General features: G+C 40.6%; 1 protein-coding gene across 1 annotated transcript in view; it reads right to left on the bottom strand.

The window, feature by feature from the left end:
* Positions 1-19,368, bottom strand: part of LOC119499117 (neurocan core protein-like) — a 45,033-nt gene that overhangs the window by 20,127 nt on the left and 5,538 nt on the right. Inside the window, exons 2-10 of the mRNA XM_037788351.1 lie at positions 11,469-11,550; positions 7,114-7,317; positions 5,141-5,323; positions 4,389-4,563; positions 2,216-2,343; positions 1,314-1,598; positions 592-735; positions 356-445; positions 109-263 (exon numbers count right to left, since the gene is read on the bottom strand). Coding sequence (XP_037644279.1) covers positions 109-263; positions 356-445; positions 592-735; positions 1,314-1,598; positions 2,216-2,343; positions 4,389-4,563; positions 5,141-5,323; positions 7,114-7,317; positions 11,469-11,541 — 1,437 coding nt within the window. The 5' untranslated portion in view covers positions 11,542-11,550. The remainder of the gene's footprint in view (positions 1-108; positions 264-355; positions 446-591; positions 736-1,313; positions 1,599-2,215; positions 2,344-4,388; positions 4,564-5,140; positions 5,324-7,113; positions 7,318-11,468; positions 11,551-19,368) is intronic.

The raw sequence follows: 19,368 nt of genomic DNA on the forward strand, positions 1-19,368 counted from the left end.
TTCAGTTTACTGTCATAGAGGAGTAAAGAAACCAGAAAATATTCACATTTAAGAAGCTTAAATCAGAGAATTTTTACTTTTTGTTCTTAAAAAGTTACCCAAACCGACCTTCTTGTCAGCGGGAGTGGGGTGGACCGGCGGTCGGAGAAACTCCTCTGAGTCGGGGCCAGGCTCCAGTGGCTCTCCCCAGTCTAAGAGGCTCTGTCCTGGGATTAGCTGGAGGGTCACAAAAGACCCAGAAGACTCGGACCAGGGGTCTGAGGCTGAGAACACAATCAGGTGGATTATTATCACAGATCCACATTCTTTTGTGATCAATACATATAATTATTTCAATATTAGAAATCAGCCTTACAAGCATCAATGCGGTGAAGGGAGGCCTCCTCTTCTAGGTCAACCAATCCTGTCCAGTTTGAAGGTGAAACATCACTGCCATCTGAGGACCCTGCAAGGATGTGTTTGCAAAAAAAAAACATATCTATTGTAAGTTCAATCTTGCTGTATTTGTGTTTACAGTAGGATAGTTGATCCTCTGATTAATCAGCTGGTTCATGCTGCTACAGATCTGCTAACAGTAGCCAAATGTCAAACCTCTGGTAGTGGCGGTTTGCTGTGTAGTCATGTCGGGACTTCCTGTCCCTGCGGAGTCAGCATCACTTGAGCCTGTGAGGTAGCTCCAGGGCTTCCACAGGGAGGTGTAGATCTGAGACATGGACCCTGAATCCTTCACTTTACCTGAGAAACAAGTTGAAGAGATGTTCACATGGCTGTCGCTGAAGGATTTTATGCAGTTTGTCTCAAAGCTTTGTTGTGTTTTAATTTTGCAGAAATTGGCCAATATCAGTCAACACAGAAAACACACGCTGAGCAACTTGATATTTAACTTCAACACATCCTCTTCTCTTTTTCTCTCACTCTCTCTCTCTCTCTCCCACTGCTGCTGTCAATCCAGCAGTTTCACAGATACTTGACGGTGGGATAGATAACGTGGATAAGAAATTGTTGTTGCCATAGCTACAACAGTGACAATGACATTTATTGTCATTGTAATAGCACTCAAAGCTTCCACAGTAACATCAACACCTCTGTTAGGAGTGAGATGGCAGTAATATCAATACATAGCAACACATTTTGTTGTAATTCTTTATCCACACATTTCAATTTATTATTGATATGAACCATTATTTCATATAATTATGAAAAATTATTACAGTGTAATTTCACTGTATTCTTGTTTAGTACTGTTTCATCCATCAATGATGAGTGAACTCTTCTTCCATAAACAAAAATAGTTTCCTCTTATGGTAAAATACCTCTGTAGCAGTACGCATCATACAGCGCCGTGGTGTTGTCAGTAGTGCTGTTGGGTGCGACGGTGCGGATTCCTGGCTGGCTCCCTCCACAGTCCGGGCGAGGCCAGGTCACCGGGTAGCGGACGCTGCCATCAGACATCCAGCCCGGCGCGCAGCTGTCCAGGCCGGCCTTCCAGGCCAGATAAAGCTGCCCCACTGTGGCCAGCTGCCCGCCGAGAGACACACAGCGGTCTGAGGCTGACGACAGAGACAGCCTGCCTGGGACCGAGGAGTGAAACACTTCCCCTGGAGGACGGAGACATGAGACAGGAACTTGTCACAGAAGCAGATGATGTCTGTCAGATCTCTAGCAGGGAGACACCTGAGTTAAATACAGTAGCCCCTTGCTGATGCCTTCTCTACCTCTCCACCTGAACAACTCATTCCTTCAGTTTTTTGCAGACCAAATTCCCACTATTAAAAAAAAATCCCTGTCCCCTGTGGCGGACCCAGCAGCATCTACTCCTGCCCCTCTCCTCTCCATCCTTCTCAACATTCGCACCCCAGCTGCCCCGTCCCTCATCTCTAAACTCATCAGTTCATCCAAACACACAACCTGCTCCCTCGACACCCTCCCCACTTCCCTGTTGAAGATCTGCCTCCCTGTCCTATGTCCTCACTTCATCAACCTCTTCAATTCCTCACTGTCAGCAAGGGTTATTCAAACAGGTGTAACTGGTGTATTTGTTGGGGACTACTTACAGATGTGGATTAATACACATTTGTTGCAATAGCAAGTTTTTTTTGTCTTTTCACTGAATTCATTGAAAGTATGATTTAATATTGTAGCAGACTATGACGTGTGATGCAATTTTGATGTGTTTCATGTGTGTGTGTGTGTGTGTGTGTGTGTGTGTATATACCATCCAGTTCTTTTGCAAAACAGTACACATCAAACAGCTCTTTCGGGTCCCTCTTCCCATAATTCCTTACTCCAGCTGAGTACTCCTTGTGTCCATAGCAACCAAGCTCTGGCAACTGGACAGAATAACTGTGGAGGAAACCATGAGGGAGTCATAAATGGGAATGAACCTCTGTTTTACTAATCATAGGAAATATGTGGCAATGTCTTGTGGACATTTTACTGTGTGAACATTATCTCAGCTCACATATCATAGTGTTTATTCTCATTAAGACTTTAAATGTCAGTTAAGAATAAATTCTTATTTGTAATATCTTTTAAAGGGCAATAGATTAGAATAAATTAAAATACAATTAGCAGCAAAGAAACGACAGGGGTGAAAAGAAGAAAATGAATCTGAAGCGGATGAGGTGACAACACAGAAGAACTGAATATTAATTAAGATAGCAGGTGATGCAAGAAGAGAGGGAACAAACTGTACACAAAACAAAGCAAATGTCTTCATATTAGAGAATTAACAGGCATATAAAAAAAATGCCGCATTTAAGTTTACTTTAGGGCTGTCAAAGTTAACTCGATAATAACACGTTAACACAAATTTGTTTTAACGGCACTAATTTCTTTAACGTGTTAACACAAACAATTTTTTGGAGGTTGTAGCGGGTTTTAGAGGTAGAGTGAAGATACTGGTATCACATGAAACTAAAAGACCTAAGGAATCCATTGGTATCAACCATGTCATACGGTGTGGACAAACTGTCATGGCCATTTTCAAAGGGGTCCCTTAACTTCTGACCTCAAGATATGTGAATGAAAATGGGTTCTATGGTACCCACGAGTCTCCCCTTTACAGACATGCCCACTTTATGATAATGCAGTTTTGGGCAAGTCATAGTCAAGTCAGCACACTGACACACTGACAGCTGTTGTTTATTGTTGGGCTGCAGTTTGCAATGTTATGATTTGAGCATATTTCTTTATGCTAAATGCAGTACTTGTGAGGGTTTCTGGACAATATCTGTCATTGTATTGTGTTGTTAAATGATTTCCATAATAAATATATACATACATTTGCATAAAGCAGCATATTTGCCCACTCCCATGTTGATAAGAGTATCAAATACTTGACAAATCTCTCTTTAAGGTACATTTTGAACTGATAAAAAATGTGTGATTAATCATGTACAATCATGCGATTAATTGCAAATAAATATTTTAATATTTGACAGCCCTAGTCTATTTATATATTAGCAATTATTGATATTCTGTTTGTGTTTACAAGTGTGTGATGGGGGCGCAAGTCTATAAATTGGTGTGTATGGTGAGGGGAGGACGGGTAACAGCCGATACCATCGTTGACCTCAGCCTCCCTCAGCCTCAGCGGATAAAGGGAATCTCCAACAGTTAAACTGGACACTGAAATAACTGTCTGGATTTTGTTTTCATATTAAGTGTATTTTGCAATAAATTCTAAGCAACGTGGAATTATTTTTGAAAAGAATGCTACGATTCTGACATACTGCACCCGGACTCTTTGTGTGGAAAAAACAACAGGAAAGTGGAATCGTGGTTAGGAAGGAAAAACCTAAAATGACATTTTCTGCCAATAGTCTTCAAAACAGATTGAATTGATTTGACAATTTTGGGAATCGATAAATCACCTAAGTATTTTTTTTTAAGTAATAGTTTATTCGCGTTCTGCCAATAGATCCCCCTATAAAATCACTATGTTGTTACATTAAAAATGATTCTGTTATAAATTGAATTTGTTAATCAGTTATTTAAAATAACACTGAATGGTTTTCCTTTCTAAATTTAACCTGATCTATTGTTAAAAACAGTGCTACACACTGTTTCTTCAAGCAGAAATGCTTAAAAGTCACAGCTTCCAGCTTTCCAAATGTGAAAATCAGTTGACTATCTTTGTCTTCTATGATAGCAAATTATATATCTTTGGGTTTTTGACTGGGGATCCAGCAAAACAAGCAATTTGAATAAGAAAACCTGGACTAATCAATTAATTGAGAAAATAATCTACAGAATAATCAATAATACATATAATTGTTAGAAGCAGCACTGCTTCAAAGCCCAGTCGGACCCTAACCCTAACCCTCTAGTAGAGCAACACTACAAGGGTGTGACAAGCAGAAGGAAGTTATTGAACGTCTCCTCACCGGACAGTCTGATCATCCAACCAGCCGGCTGCACAGCCGGCGAAGCCGTCATAGTACGCTGCCCACAGCTGGGCCGGCGTGGCCATCTGAGCCGAGTTTTCCTGGCAGGCTCGCTGGGCGTCGGTAAATGAGAGGGCGTATCGGGTGCTGGGAGCCTGGTAATGAAACACCACACCTACACACAGGGACAAGTGGTGAGATGTTTGTGCATTTATTTGAGAGATGCACCAATACAGCCAAGTTTAAAGTCAATAAATCAGTGGGAGGTAATCAATAAACATGTTACTATGGCCACAAACAGATCAATCTAACATTAAGGGAGTTTCAGCTGAAATTTCACACATGGGCACACAAAAAAATTCAGTCCAAACTCTGTAATTAAAAGAATTCCACAATCGTTCAAGTGGAAAACTAGATAGCAAAAACAACACAGACACAGAGAGCAGTAAGCAATTAAGTCAGTCATTATGATATTGATATGGTGAATCAATGTTATTATGTTTAATTAAATAAAAAAGCTAAAAAGGGTTGGCAGTGCTGCCATTATCTATCTGACATTATCACAACAAGCCTGGAGTGCAATAAAACACAAAAATCAATTAAGTTAGAAGAAGAATTTTAAAGCCTTTTTGTGTTAATGCTGCTCAGTCCGTCAGCAGCGTTTCTTTTATGGTTTAAATGTGTGCTTTAGGGAGTTGTGCTACTAAACTTTTCTCACAATGAAATCTCCAGTCAGTGGCTGTTGCACTTACCGGAGACCACCAGGGGCACAGTGTCTCTCTCATAGTCGTTACCCATGACAACCTGACAGTGGTAAGTGCCTGAGTCGTTGGTACGGAGACTGGAGATCTCCATGGTAGCATTCAGAGGATTGGCAGTGTATCCTGGCAGCATGATGCGGCCACTGAAAGCCTTATTCACCTTGATTACGTCACCTTTGGCACAGAAAGAGAGGTTTCTTCATTATAAGTGACTATTGGCATCCTGCAGATTTGAGAGATAAAACATAAACTTATAAGGGCCCCTAGATACATAGATTGAGTTAATCGCCTGCCAAACACAGTTCAGGTTATTTCCCACGAACCACTTTTGTGTTTGTGTTTTTGTCTTTACTTTTCCCACTGTTTGGAAGTAGGCGGGGCTCAATCGGAGCAACGTGATGTCACATGCTTCTGTGGCCCAATCAGGATTTAACAATACTTGAATCACATAGACAGTTGTTTGCTTGGTGTTTCAGGCCACTATCAATCAAATGTGATCAAACCACACCCACACAGTCCTGACGAAGCAGATTAGCTCAGTTTTTGAGAGTTAACTTAGGTTTTCATTTCTAACTTTACATTTAAGTGTTGCTTATTTAGTCACTTTAAAATTTTCCAATGTTAACGTGATAACGCGTTAATGCAAATTTGTTTTAACGCCACTAATTTCTTTGCAACTTGCTATTTTTAGGTATTAACAGGCTGAGTTTTAAAGCTAGTGAAGATACTGGCATCCTATGAAAATAGAAAACATAAGGAATCCAATTCAACCATGTCATATTAGCTTGTCATAAAGGAGGCTAAATGATGCTCCAAAGTTATGCTAAATTTTGGCGAGGAAAAACGTGCATGGCCATTTTCAAAGGGGTCCCTTGACCTCTGACCTCAAGAGATGTGACTGTAAATGGGTTCTATGGGTACCAACGAGTCTCCCCTTTTACAGACATGCCCACTTTCTAATAATCACATGCAGTTTTGGGCAAGTCATAGTCAAGTCAGCACGATGACACACTGACAGCTGATGATGCCTGTTGGGCTTGAGTTTGCCATGTTATGATTTGAGCATATATTTTTAATGCTAAATGCAGTACCTGTGAGGGTTTCTGGACAATATTTGTCATTGTTTTGTGTTATTAATTGATTTCAAATAATAAATATATACATACATTTCCATAAAGCAGCATATTTGCCCACTCCTATGTTGATAAGATTATTAAATACTTGACAAATCTTCTTTAAGGTACATTTTGAACAGATAAAATGTGTGATTCATTTTCAATGAATCACAATTAACTATGGACAATCATACGATTAATCACGATTAAATATTTTTAATCAATTGACAACCCTAGTAATTTCATTTAGTTTCAGTAGTTCAGTTTAAAGTAATGAACTACTCACTAACTCCAAATTCCAACTGCAATATTTTAGAGCTTTTTCACTGAAAACAGCTGCCTGCTCTCTGATGAGAGCAGTGAGACTGAACCAAAAAAAAAAGCTGCAGGCTGTAGAACCAAAACAATGAACTGAAAGGCACCAAAACGTTCAAGGGGCCCTACATAGATGAATTCAATCGGTGCCTAGCCTTGACTTTGCTAAAAAACTTCCACTCTGGGAGGTTTGGAGCGTTTACAAGTACAGTGGAAAACCTCTACTTAGAGGATTTATCTCATTTTAATTCCAGGAGCTGCTATTGTCAGCTTGTTAGGTTCTTAGTCATTGTTTTACTTGTGAGGCCTTAAGGTTAAATACCTCAAGCTGAGCAGAGCTGCAGAGTTGGGTGATAATTGTCTGTGAACATACACACAGTCGTTTGACTATGACATTTCACTAGTAATATGAAAATATTGATTAGAGCACCTTTTAGTGTACTCTCTAAGCACTTGTAGAAATGTTATCTGAATGAGTAAAGTAATGTAGGTCTTAATCAACAGCTAAAACAGATCATCATGTCTTTGTTTTACCTTTAGCAGAAAGCACAATCTGCTCCAGAGGAGCGCCCTCTCCTTCTGCTGGTACCCTGATGCGAGTCCACAGGAGGTGGGGAGGCTGGCTGGAGGAGCTGTTCTGGAGGGTGAAGACACACGGGAGGACGGCTTTGCCTGCCAGCGTTTGTTGTACTGCGGGATGTGTGATCCTACGCATGTTCACTATGGAGGAGGCTGCACCTGGAGAGGACGAACAAGAGGACAGAACATAATTAGTTATTGCAATTAAATATGTTGGAGGACATATTGCTTACAAGGGTAGAAAACAATGGACAATATAATGCATATGTCTGCTTTTTGACAGATATGAATAAGATTGCTGTTTGATTATAGAGTGAAGTATTCTACACTAAGCAGTAGAGGAGATATATAGAAAGTGTAGGCTGTACTGTAGCTTCTAACCAAGGTGTCTGCTACAGTAACAAGACCTCTGGGATTCATTAGCAATTTCACACTCATGTTTTCACAAGGAACGGGTTTTATCATTCCAGCAAAGGAACAAAACGCTGACCCATTATAAGGATACCAGCCACTCACACACAGTTATACACACACATCTTAGTGACGACAGTGGCTCACAGGCTCCAACTTAATTATGTCCTTTTTATCTCTAACATATGTTTTCTCTCTCTGTTCACATAAATGACTCCAACTGTCACTCAAACTAATTAATTTCCAGTTAGTTCATGCAAGAAAAGCATCAATATAAAGCCAATGTTCCTGTGAGAGTTAGGTTCATGGTTCTGCAGATTGATATCTGCAACTCACTCTATCTGGTTGCCATGACATACAGGTTCAATGTAACCATGACAACAGGATCACCTGTGCAGACATTATTTGCTAACCAACCAATTCCTGCCTCTTTGTGGCTTCATCCTCTGTGCACCTAACAGACCAAGAATATTTCATTTTATAGACGGCTGAAATAGTATTTTTCTTAAAAACTTAAACTTCTAACCATAAAAGTTAAATGTAATTTTAAGGACTGAGCTATCGCCATAACAACTGAGTATACTCCATCCGCTAATGAAGATGAGATGCGGTTGATATCTCTAGAAACATCTAGTAAAAGGACCTTGTGTGAAATTTCTTTGTTGTTGTTCATTTTCATTTATTTTGAAAAACAATTTTCAAAAACTAAATACGATATTCTCAATAATAGTAAGTTCATGAGCTGTTTCTGCTCACAAAATCAAGGAGTAACTTGGACTGTGAGGCGCGACGGTCTCTGGCAACATTAGGCAGAAGACATAATTACAAAGCTTTTATGAGCTTAAAGCAAATTTGCTCAAGGATTTTTGCATTTGTTTTCTTTTCTGGTCCCCTTCATTCAAATATTCACCGTTAGTCAAATGCACCAAATGTGTAGAAAACTAATATGAGCGTAACAAGAGAACCTGGGTAAAAAAAAAACTAAACCAAAGCCTTATTTGGAATATTACACACGGTGGAATTGAATCCCCAAAAGATATTTCCATCTGCATTTAGATTGGACGGCTTTCACAAGCTGAACCCCCTGAGAGCATCTCTCTGAGCTTGAGAACGCCTCCGCTGCCTTCCCCCAAAATCAGATGTAATCACAGAATCACAAATACAAGGGAAAAGAGAGCCAGAACAAGACTGAGATCAGGAATGAGAAAGGGATGGAGGAAGAGTAAAAGAGAGGGGAAACCAGAGATGAAGATGGAGGAAAAGAAGGGGTATAAGATAATGAATGGAGGAAACTGAGAGACTTTGGATGACAAGAGCACCCTGTAGCATGGTGGTGACAGATGGGACAAAAGAATAACACCCTGAAAAGAGGAAGAGAGAGCTGGAAGTGACATGAAAGGACACTCTCTATCATTAACAGATGCCATCTCTTATTCCTGTCAGTGTCACTTCTAGAGTCCAATAAGATGTCCAACAAGGTAAACTACAAGGAGGCTTTCAAGGCTGATATCAGTGTTTCTTAAACTGAATTGATTGTGCTGGCTAATTCAATTTGATAATTTCTTGCCTATAATAATTAGGACATACTAACAAATACTACCGCAGCAACAAATTGCATACTGTTATATATTTAAAATGCTGAGCATGCATTTCTTAATTTTTTACCTTGGAAACAATTTCCTTAAAAGGGCTTCTTACTAGCTTTTTCTGGAGCTTTCAACTGCTTCTCACAGGCTTCCTTATTTCATATTTACCGTACAGACATTGTAGAGAGTGGTATCAATGTTCTCATCTAATTCACAGCAAGAAAGTACAAACATTTTTCCCAAAATGTGGATCAACTCCTTTAAGAAATAATACATATCATCAGGCTGATAGTATGATCCCATTTCAGAGGGTCCTCCAAATGCAAGAAATGCAGCCGAACACAACTGGTGTACTCTATCTCTTGCAGCATTTTGTATCCCACAATCCACCGTGCAGCAGTTTAAAGTTTACTGGCACATTCAGGTGATTCTTATCAACTCATAAAATCAAGAAATATCATGTGACCATTTATCTACCAGATATTTTCTAGCAATGTGCATCTGCTACAGAATGGTGATACCATCGCTAAGAGCTCAAAACAATGTTTAAATCGAAAGCAAACAGCTTTAAACTCCATTTGTTCTTGTTAGCAGGCTGGACATTACAGGGAAGATGGATATGCCGTACAGTATTTATCTGGTACACTGTTTGCCTGCTGTCCATCATCACAACTTCATACAGTAAACTCTGTTATCTAGATGTCCCAGTTTGGTATATTGTGCTACTTTGTTCACTGCTTGAGGGCAACTCAGTGTTTATGAACTTGGAATTTACTGACCCAAAAGTGAAGTAATCCAGAACATAAATGTTTTAACAGCTTTTACAACATGAAGCTCGGCGTAGGTTCAATCAGGAAGACTTCATTCACAATTCTCTCTCTCTCTCTCTCCTCCCACTTCTTAATCAGCTGATTATGGGTGTTCTCTCTTTTTAGTTAAATCAGTGGTTCTCAAACTTTTTCTGTCATTCTCCCCTTTGGAGCAAGAAATATGGTTAAACTAGATCAAACCACTTTTTTTATTGGCGTGACTGGGATGTCAGATGAGCACGTTGTCTTGGGTGGATGTATAAAGAGACGATTAATTTACTGTTCCACCGTGAAAAAGATTCCAATATCAAAACATTAATTGCGCATGAGTGAAACCAACTAGATCTTGCCACGATCTCCAATCATGTCGCTGCTGTCAAACTCTAAATCTGTTCTCCTCTCGGTTGCTGTCAGCCGTCATTTTAGGTGAAATCATCGCGCCCTCCTCCACCCTCTTCACCTCCAGTCATCATACAGTGCCCAGGTTGAGCTCATCAGAAGTCTAGCCTTTATCACATCAAGATCTTAGGCATTCACTTCATCTCATCATCACCAGTGTCTAGACTCCATACGGTTGTTTCCTATTCTACTTACGACTTCATCACCCCCTTAAAATATATGATATTACAATGGGGTCTAATCGCCTATTACTATTCACATTTCTCATCCTGTCGTGCACATGTCAATTAAAATATTCCATCACCAAAATGAAGTCTCTCCTGATTGAAATATTAACGTCGTCTGGGAGCATTAGTGGATTCCAATCTTGTTTATTTTAATTTTAGTAGTAGGTAGATCATTTTGTTTCCATTTGGATGCTGGATTGTGCAACAAACACACACAAAAACATGATTGAATGTGGAATAATAGCTTTCTGCTTTCAAAGCATAATGACCAGTAAGGTATTGTTTTAATTTTGGAAATGAGTACTGCAATTTCTCCTTCTAATGAAAATCCAGGCTGACCAGCTACCATCATGCATGCCAATTGCAGGAAAAGTAATTAAGGAGAAGAACTTATCTTTACCACGGGCAGTCAGCAGGCTGCATGTGAGACCTCAAACCTGCGATACTATCCTCCAGAGACCTGCGGCTCTGAGATGTTTTGTCTTTTTGTTCCATAATTGTGAATTTTATGCATAGTTGTAATGGAACAGATGGTCGACTAAACTTTCAGAAATGGGTTTGGAGGTGTTCCAGCTCAGTCCCACCGAGCATGTCTGCAAACATCCTCAGCATGTCAGCTCTCACTTACAACACTCAAATTAGTGCAGACCTGTCTTGTGTATTCATGTCTATGGAAAAATGTATGTGGGAACAGATTTTTTTGTTCAGTATTCTGGTCCAGCTGTTCCTTCCCTCTTTCTTTTCACTGAACCCACTTGTGTGCCGACATTATTTGTTACTATTTTTTCTTTACATCAGAAACTGCTGGTTAATTTCTGCAGCACCTGGAGCTGCAGCAGTTTAAGGAAACGACGAGTGGAGCAAGGAGACGGACTTACCCGAGCCTAAATAGAGCAGCAGCATCAGAGCAAAGAGGATCTGCCGCCCAGCTGCACACAGACTGAGCGCCATCCTGGACCTGCAGAGACAGAGAGAGAGAGAGAGAGAGAGAGAGAGAGAGAGAGAGAGAGAGAGGGGAGAAACCAGAATCAGTCATAAGTAGAGGTTGAAATTCAGGGTAAAGTTTTATATACATGAATAAAACTTAATACACAGTGTCCAAGACACTTCCAGGCAATAAAGTTTATATTTTTTATGTCCTGTAAATATGTGTTTCTTTCAGTTTAGTTGCAGCTATTTGATCAGAAGAGGCTCCATCTTCCCAAATGTAAGCATATTATGATCATAAACATTTCTTCATCCATAGTCATACAGTAAGATGATGCATTTGTGCAATATGCATCTGTATCCAGTGTTGTCACGCTCAGCATCAACCTGCTTTGCCCTTGAAAACAAACTAAAAAATGTTTGTTTGCATACAAACAGGAAGAAAAAATGATGTGAATCAAACAACTTTGTAACATAAAGTCTGTTTTACTGCTATATGCAATAAAGCTGTAAGTTTATAAAAGACATAAAAAAATATGTTGGTCTATAATTACCATCATCCAACCTACAGTCATGCACAGTACCTTAGCTATTGTCCTGAATTAGATCCATCTGATGTTCTCTAAGCTTTAAAGTTACAGTTTGATTGATCCCCATAGAGTGGTCCTGGTGGTGGTTCGGCCAGAGCCTTGCATGATAGCTTGGAGAGTGAGAGTGTGTGTGAATGGGTGAATGAGAGGCAAATTATAAAGTTCGTTGAATAAAATTGCGATATGAAGGCAATCCATGTTTCTGTCAGGTGAAACAGTTTGGTGATTTTCGTGTTTGAACAGACTGTGTGGCCGGGAAAAAAAGCTCCACAGCTGTTTGGTTTACAAAAACCTTCACAAAACTAATTAGACCAACTCAAAGTACAGTATCACCGCTCTGTGGGTGATGTTCACACACACACGTCACTCATCTTGAAGAGCTGTCTACCATGAAAGCGGCTTTCACAAGTTGAGGTAGCCGACCTCTACAGGTGGTAAAGCAGCATGAAATCTTACTGACACAAACATTAACGCTGACCTTCACAAGGTTTTTTGAATGAGCAAATTACTCATACTTTGTTTTTTTTCTCATCTACTGTGAGTCATTGCACTGCGGCCACACCTATTAAATGTAATACTCAAAAATGGCCTTGAACACTGAATCCTTGAAAAGCCAATCTCAGGCAAATGAGGTGATTCAGTAGCATGCACACGGTATCACAGACAGGGCCGGACAATGTATCATATCCATTTTATTTATTGGTGTTATAAGGTAATAAGAAATAAACAATATTGCATCTGTAAGGGCACTTAGAGGCCCAGACACAGTTCACTGGCTTGTATTCAGTGCTTTCCATTTAGCAGATGCCTTTGTCCACAGCCATTTACATTTTTCACCCTCTCTACCACCTGAGCTACCGCTGCCTGTTTAACTAACGCCAATATTATCATCCAGTACTAGGGCCAGTTGCATAAACTTAGCTTAAGGCTAGTGTTGACCTTAGACTGGTGTTAGACTAGTCTAATTAAATCTGTCTGTTGCATAAATATTAAGACTGACTTAATTTTAGGTAGGAAAGTTAACCACCTCTCCCACTGGCTAAGCCTGATGTGAGAGCTTTGTTGCTATGGCATTTCAAGCGCGCAAGCGGGCCGGAGTCTCTGCTGTACTCTGCTCCTCTGCTCCTCTCCCTGCTTGCCTTCACTCACACACCACGCACGTTCTCGCTCCACCTCACGTTCATGCGCGCCCACTACACACTGCAGAAGACTTCGTAGCTCTGAGAATATCTAGTGAATGTACAGTGGACGTTTGTGCAGAAATAAATGCTGCAGCTCCTCCAGACCAAAAGAGGTTTTCCGTGTCTTGTGAAGTGACGGGGCTCCGCAGCGAGAAACGTTATCGTCTCCGACCGGGTGCCGGTGTCTCCCTCCGACCGCGGTCGGGAGGCTGAAGCAGCCAAAGCCAAAACTAGTATCAGCATTGATTCATGGAGAGACCTTCATCTGGTCAGCTAACATTACTGCCAAGCAGGTGAAATATAGAGTGATATTGTGGTTTTAGCTGACGTATGTCGCCTCACTGTTTTGAGCGATGCTCGTTCATGTCTATTTAGAGCGAGCACAAGCGCGAGCCCGACGCTGACTTTCGTTGACTTAACGGCCACAGGTGTCGCTGTTAACAAGCATTTCTGATTCTTACAAACAGTCCCTTTAAGAAAGTCTGACTTAATGTTATATTTAAGAAAAAGATCAGGTATATTTTTATGCAACTGGCCCCAGGTCTTATAGCCTACCTGGTTAAAACTGGTTTAACTGATTAAAACCATCAGACATCATCAAGTCTGATTTGATGTGAAACAATACACAGAGTGATAAATCTAATGAAGACACATAATTGAATCTTATGTGAACAAATCCAGAAGTAAAAGATTGTATTAAGTTCGAGTACACTGCAGTGAAAAAGTGATTCTGATGCATTCCTACTGCACAACATAGAGGAAATCCTACCACACATCAGAAATGAGCTGCTGACTTTGCCACAGGACTTGGCTTGGGTCCTGAAGCCTCTCAGCTCAATGGGGAGACGCCTGAGACAGAGACTTAATGCCCTGTACTAGTATGAAATGAAGAGGAGAGTATGCTGTTTGAAGAAAACAAGCTTTTTTTTTAATGCTGATTTTAAAGGGAGCAACACAAATAACTCTAAATTATTAATTTACAAAATATTGGTTCTTTATACCTTCATGACTACACAGGCATTATCAACAGAGGCTTCCTATAGACCATATGAAGACTCTGAAATAGTTTGAGCAGAAATGAATCCAACATGTTTGGACTGTCAAGGTTTAAGTTACATAAAGTAAATAATTTATCCAGGAAAGCAAAAAGGCCTCTTTGCATTCACCAAGGTAACAGCAACTCATGCCACCAGCATCCCTGATGCTCAGAAAGAAGATTATGCAACACCAGTTCAGCCCTTTATAAATTACAGGAATAATGGCCGCTCTCTTCTCTGACCATGTGAAAGCTCAGTAAAAACCTTCAACCGTATAAAACTGGAGCGTGTGAGGCAAAGCGAAAACATTCCTCTCAGATAAGTAAAGCACTCCGTGACAGCTGCCAAACTAAACTGTCATTAAACAACAATTTGTCGAGCGATTTTTAATGGTGAGCAACCAAGTTGGTGTCTGGACTCTTGGAAAAAGGGGGTTTCTGGTGCTGGTAGGAGCCCGCTGTGCCACACACTTTGAGGCAAGCCATCTCTGAAGGTGGGTTAGGACCTTGTGATGGGCTGTGACAGATTGGGGTTGAGATGTTGGACTCTTTGCATGTTGAAGGCCTGAACCATTGGTTGAGCTTGCTGGGCGGGTGACAAGAGATTTCTAAAGGCTTGGAGAGGGTCATGACACTGAGAAGTTTGCCCAGTCTTGTAAGCGGAGAGCGCTAGAGAGTGTTGTATCGAAGGGCCTGGGACTGGCAGGGGCCCAGCAGCCACCATCCACAGCAACAGAATACAGAATTCAGCCTATGGACGTCTCTATGGATGCTATACAACATACAGCACTGTGTGCTCTATAGACAGCCGCCTTTCAAAGTTTTACCAGAGGGGATTTACAACATACAGTGGCCATCCAATCACACCAGCAGCATACTAACCAGTACCACCTTTTGTTAAGGACGAGACATCAGATGTCGTGAACGCCTCCCTCTAAATCGCCCCTCTTCACTTTCACAGGCACAGCTGTGTCTTGAGGAGAAAAGAGCCAGAAGTCTCTAAAATGCTTCAGTGGACTTCAATGTGGATGTCCATCCGACACATTTTCACGATGTCGTCTGAATAGGACGCATTCTCAGCTCATTGTAAGAGCCGACGAGCGGAGTGACAGAGATCCAAAGAGAGCTAACAGACGAGGCTGGCAGACCTACATTAACGCTCAGCACTAAGCTGTCAATCTGCTGAAGCGGGAGACCAACTGGCCTCATGTTCATCATGACGCAGGCGAGACGGGCCCCTCGACCCAAATCTTCTTCGGTTCTGCAGTTGATGGGAAAATTGCTTGAAGAAAAAACCATGAAAAGTGTGGAACACATCATGTCAGCTGCCGTTGCGGTTATAAGATAAATCTTGTTTGTGAGCACAGCACGACACCTTTATGCTTACAATGCCTCCATCATGCTACAATGAGCTGTGTGTGTGTAGCCTATGTGTGTTCACAGACTGCAAAGGTTTACTTAATCAGGCCAGGTTGGGTCCCATGTTGATTCATGACACACTCTCACACACGCCACTGTAATGGTACAGCTACTATAAAGCCCCACATCAGACCACAGCCAACGCACAAGGTAGGTCACTGAAACTCACCTTCTGCATTCATGTGCACAAAGCATGTACACAAACATATTGGCTATACGCATTAAATCACACGTCAACACAAGCACACACACACTGGCAGCTGGCATCTCTGTTAAAGTCAAGACAACACACTTCATGTATTATAGTTTGTGAATTGACCCACATACTGCAGTTTACAAAGATAACAGTGACAGATTTACTAAAAAAATCATATTCATTTTTGAAACAATGGGTTCTGGATTTCAGACAGAAGTAGACTGTAGTTCTTCTCACTTTTAACAGGCAACTGTCGATGTTCCCAGCAAAAAAATCAGTATCCTCACCAGTTGATGATCCATATAGATAACAAATGAAGGAGCAGCATTGTTCTTGCAGGGTAGAGCTAGTTAGCCCTAAAACAGTATTCTACATAAAAATGAAATTAGAATGTGATTCGTTATAAAATAACCCCGTTTGGATGCATCCAAAAGAAGAACATTCCTAGGACGATCCAACAAGTTTGGGAATTGTTGCTGGAAACTTCCCCAAACTAAATACAGAATAAAGACAGAGCCGCTAACCTAAACTCTGATATAGCAGCATTTTGGTTTCCACCATAGACCGTAAATAAGAAGTGGACGTAGTCAATGTGACTATTGGTTTGTGGACTCCCATTTTGAAGCTTTGAGTTCGGCATTTTGGCCGTTGGCATCTTGGTGTTTGGCAACCAGAAGTGACACAAGAGGATGGAGCTAAGTACAACCAAACACTGAATAAGACATTTTATGGTGACCAAAATGTTACAATTACACACTGTGAAAAGATTAAAGTTCTACGATGAAAACACGGACAACTCCCAGACCAGACAACGTCGTGGTAGCGACCTGACAAGATAGCCACGCCCTAAAGCATACCCTGCTTCATGGTCTATTTCACTCTAAATGGGACAATAGTTTACTAAATGAACGTCATGCTGTTTTGAAGAAGACTTGAAAGTAGCCATTGAGACCATAAACCCATGTTTACAATGTTTACTGAGGTAATAAATCAGGTGAGAAGTAGGCTCATTTTCTCATAGACTTCTATACAATCAGACTTCTTTTTGCAACCAGAGGAGTCGCCCCCTGCTGGCTATTAGAAAGAATGCAAGTTTAAGGCACTTCAGCATTGACTTCACTTCTCAGACCCCGGATTTGCCCACTGTTGTAACCCCACAAAATAATGCAATTAGGTAATAGCTATACATGTAGTTAGCGTTGGAAGTAACATTAGAGCACACATAGAGCAGATAAACACTGTTCAATCCATTCCTTGCAATTTTGTTCTTGTGTTTTTGGTTTTGGAAAAGCTAAAACCTTTGGGATCTTGTTTATATGCAATACTTTTTTCTTTTTATAGTAAATAATAATGCTTAAGAATATTGTTGAGGATTCTTGGAGAAATGAATTTCGGATAGAGGAAAAATTCAAGGGTTTATTTTGCATTTTTACAAGAAGTAGCTTTCTTGGGCAACGGCATGATGACAAGAGGAAGCAGCAGAATTAATGTCTAAAAATATAAGAGGAGAGGCTGAGGACGTCATATAAATCTGTAGAGGCTACTATTAGACTACAGGATGGAAACAGAGCCCGTTATACAGTAAGGAGTCAAACTGTCAGTCTTGTATCCCCCTCCTGGGACCTGACAGGAGAAGGTGATTTCTCTCCTTCCCTTTTTCTTTAATCATGTCTCACAAAACTATTACCTCCAGAGAGCGGTGGCGTGAACAGCAGAATAACAGCTCCGGATGAGTGACAGACAAAGTGGTGAGCTGGGAGAGGAAGAAGATGAAGGAAGGGGAATGAAAGGAAGGTCATTTTATCACCGTCGTGACAATACTACACCGCCATGATTAAAGCTCTTCAGAAAAGCTGCGTTGGAAGCTCCATAATTCTTCTTAATTTGCTGTGTGCTGAAATGCTGCATCCTGAGTAGATTTGTGGCCGAGATTTGAACTTCTCTGCACTTAAAAGAGACGCAATTTTCTTTAATGAATTGTAAAGACAAAAGAAAATACAGCGGTTGTATGTTGCAGTAGTGATTAGGTGCCATAAAAGAGACATTAAACCAGAGTGCATGAACATTAACTGCTTAAGAAATTAAAAACAGAATAATGAACGCTCTAAGAGGAAAGTGAGTGGAGCTGAATCAGGTATTCACTTCCTGCTCCCTTCATGCATCGTGCACTCTCTCGCTCTCTCACATACACAAACACAAACAAACACACACACACACAAACACACAGACACCCATTGTGTTCGGTGTGCCTGTGTGGTGACTAATCACACTCAAAGCAACTAATGACTCATGCAGCTCTGGCCCTGGCTTCAGATGGATAGGGAACTCTGGAAAGCTGGTCCCTCCGATTCAAGATTACACACTCCTTCCTCTCACACTGACACCATTGATCGCACTGGGCATGGAGACAGAGGTTATTTAAACCGGCTCGCTTTAGGAGAGGCCAACTTAAGATTTTATATGCAGTAAAGCGCCGAGAGGAGGCAATTTAGATCACTCTGAAGGATCTTCAACAGATAAGTTGAGTGAAAAAGAGACAGGCTTGTAGTAACTACATGTCGGTAGTTACAACTTTTCTGTTCTCATCATCATTATTCAGTGTTTAACAGCAACCCAAGAGGAAATAAACTGATGTGATGTTTAATGCATGTATCACCAATTTGTGCGTTCCTGTGAGAGACAGCTCTCATAACATCCATCTGTTACCACGCTTCCTGGAGCGACACTCAGCAGACCTGCAGCAGATGATCTCAGCTACATGCTCCTTCCTTTTCATTCTGGCACCGTCGTATATGTGTGTTTTTGTTGAGTGTGCATGTACAAAAGGTGTAGGTTTACAGTGTGTTATCCAACGGTGAGTCGGACAGAAAAATCAATTTGAATGCATTTGATTAACATATGAGGTAGCCGCACTATTTATAAATGTGCACATAAATATGTGAGAAGTATATTCTCACAGCTTTTAGAGGAAATGGAAACCAGGGAGCGGCAGACAGCGACCTTGGTCGAATCAATCATCGCTCTTTTCTGTAATGCATCAAAAAGGATCAAATCGCAATGACATCAATTGATTTGTTACAAGTGAACCTTTTACTGGAACAGGAAAAATGTTCTTATTTTACTTAGACTAAAGAGGAAAAAACAAGCTGATTTGTTTTGTGAAAAAAAATTGTAAAGAATTTGTCCTTGGAGTGATTTTAGTCAGAGGACTCTAAAGGTGGGCCAATTTCTGGCAGAAAAAATAAAAACGGATGAAAAATGAACACTGATATAAAAACAATTACTTAATACTACTAAATTATTAAATACTGAATTTTGACTCACCATAACTTTTCAATTTTTACCATTCCTAACATTTTATTTTATTTTTAATCTATTTTTATTTTGCTGGTTGAAATTGGCTTCTATAGATACTTTTTAAAGTAACTA

This window comes from Sebastes umbrosus, chromosome 12 (genome assembly GCF_015220745.1).
Source record: "Sebastes umbrosus isolate fSebUmb1 chromosome 12, fSebUmb1.pri, whole genome shotgun sequence".
In the NCBI taxonomy this organism is placed as follows: domain Eukaryota; kingdom Metazoa; phylum Chordata; class Actinopteri; order Perciformes; family Sebastidae; genus Sebastes; species Sebastes umbrosus.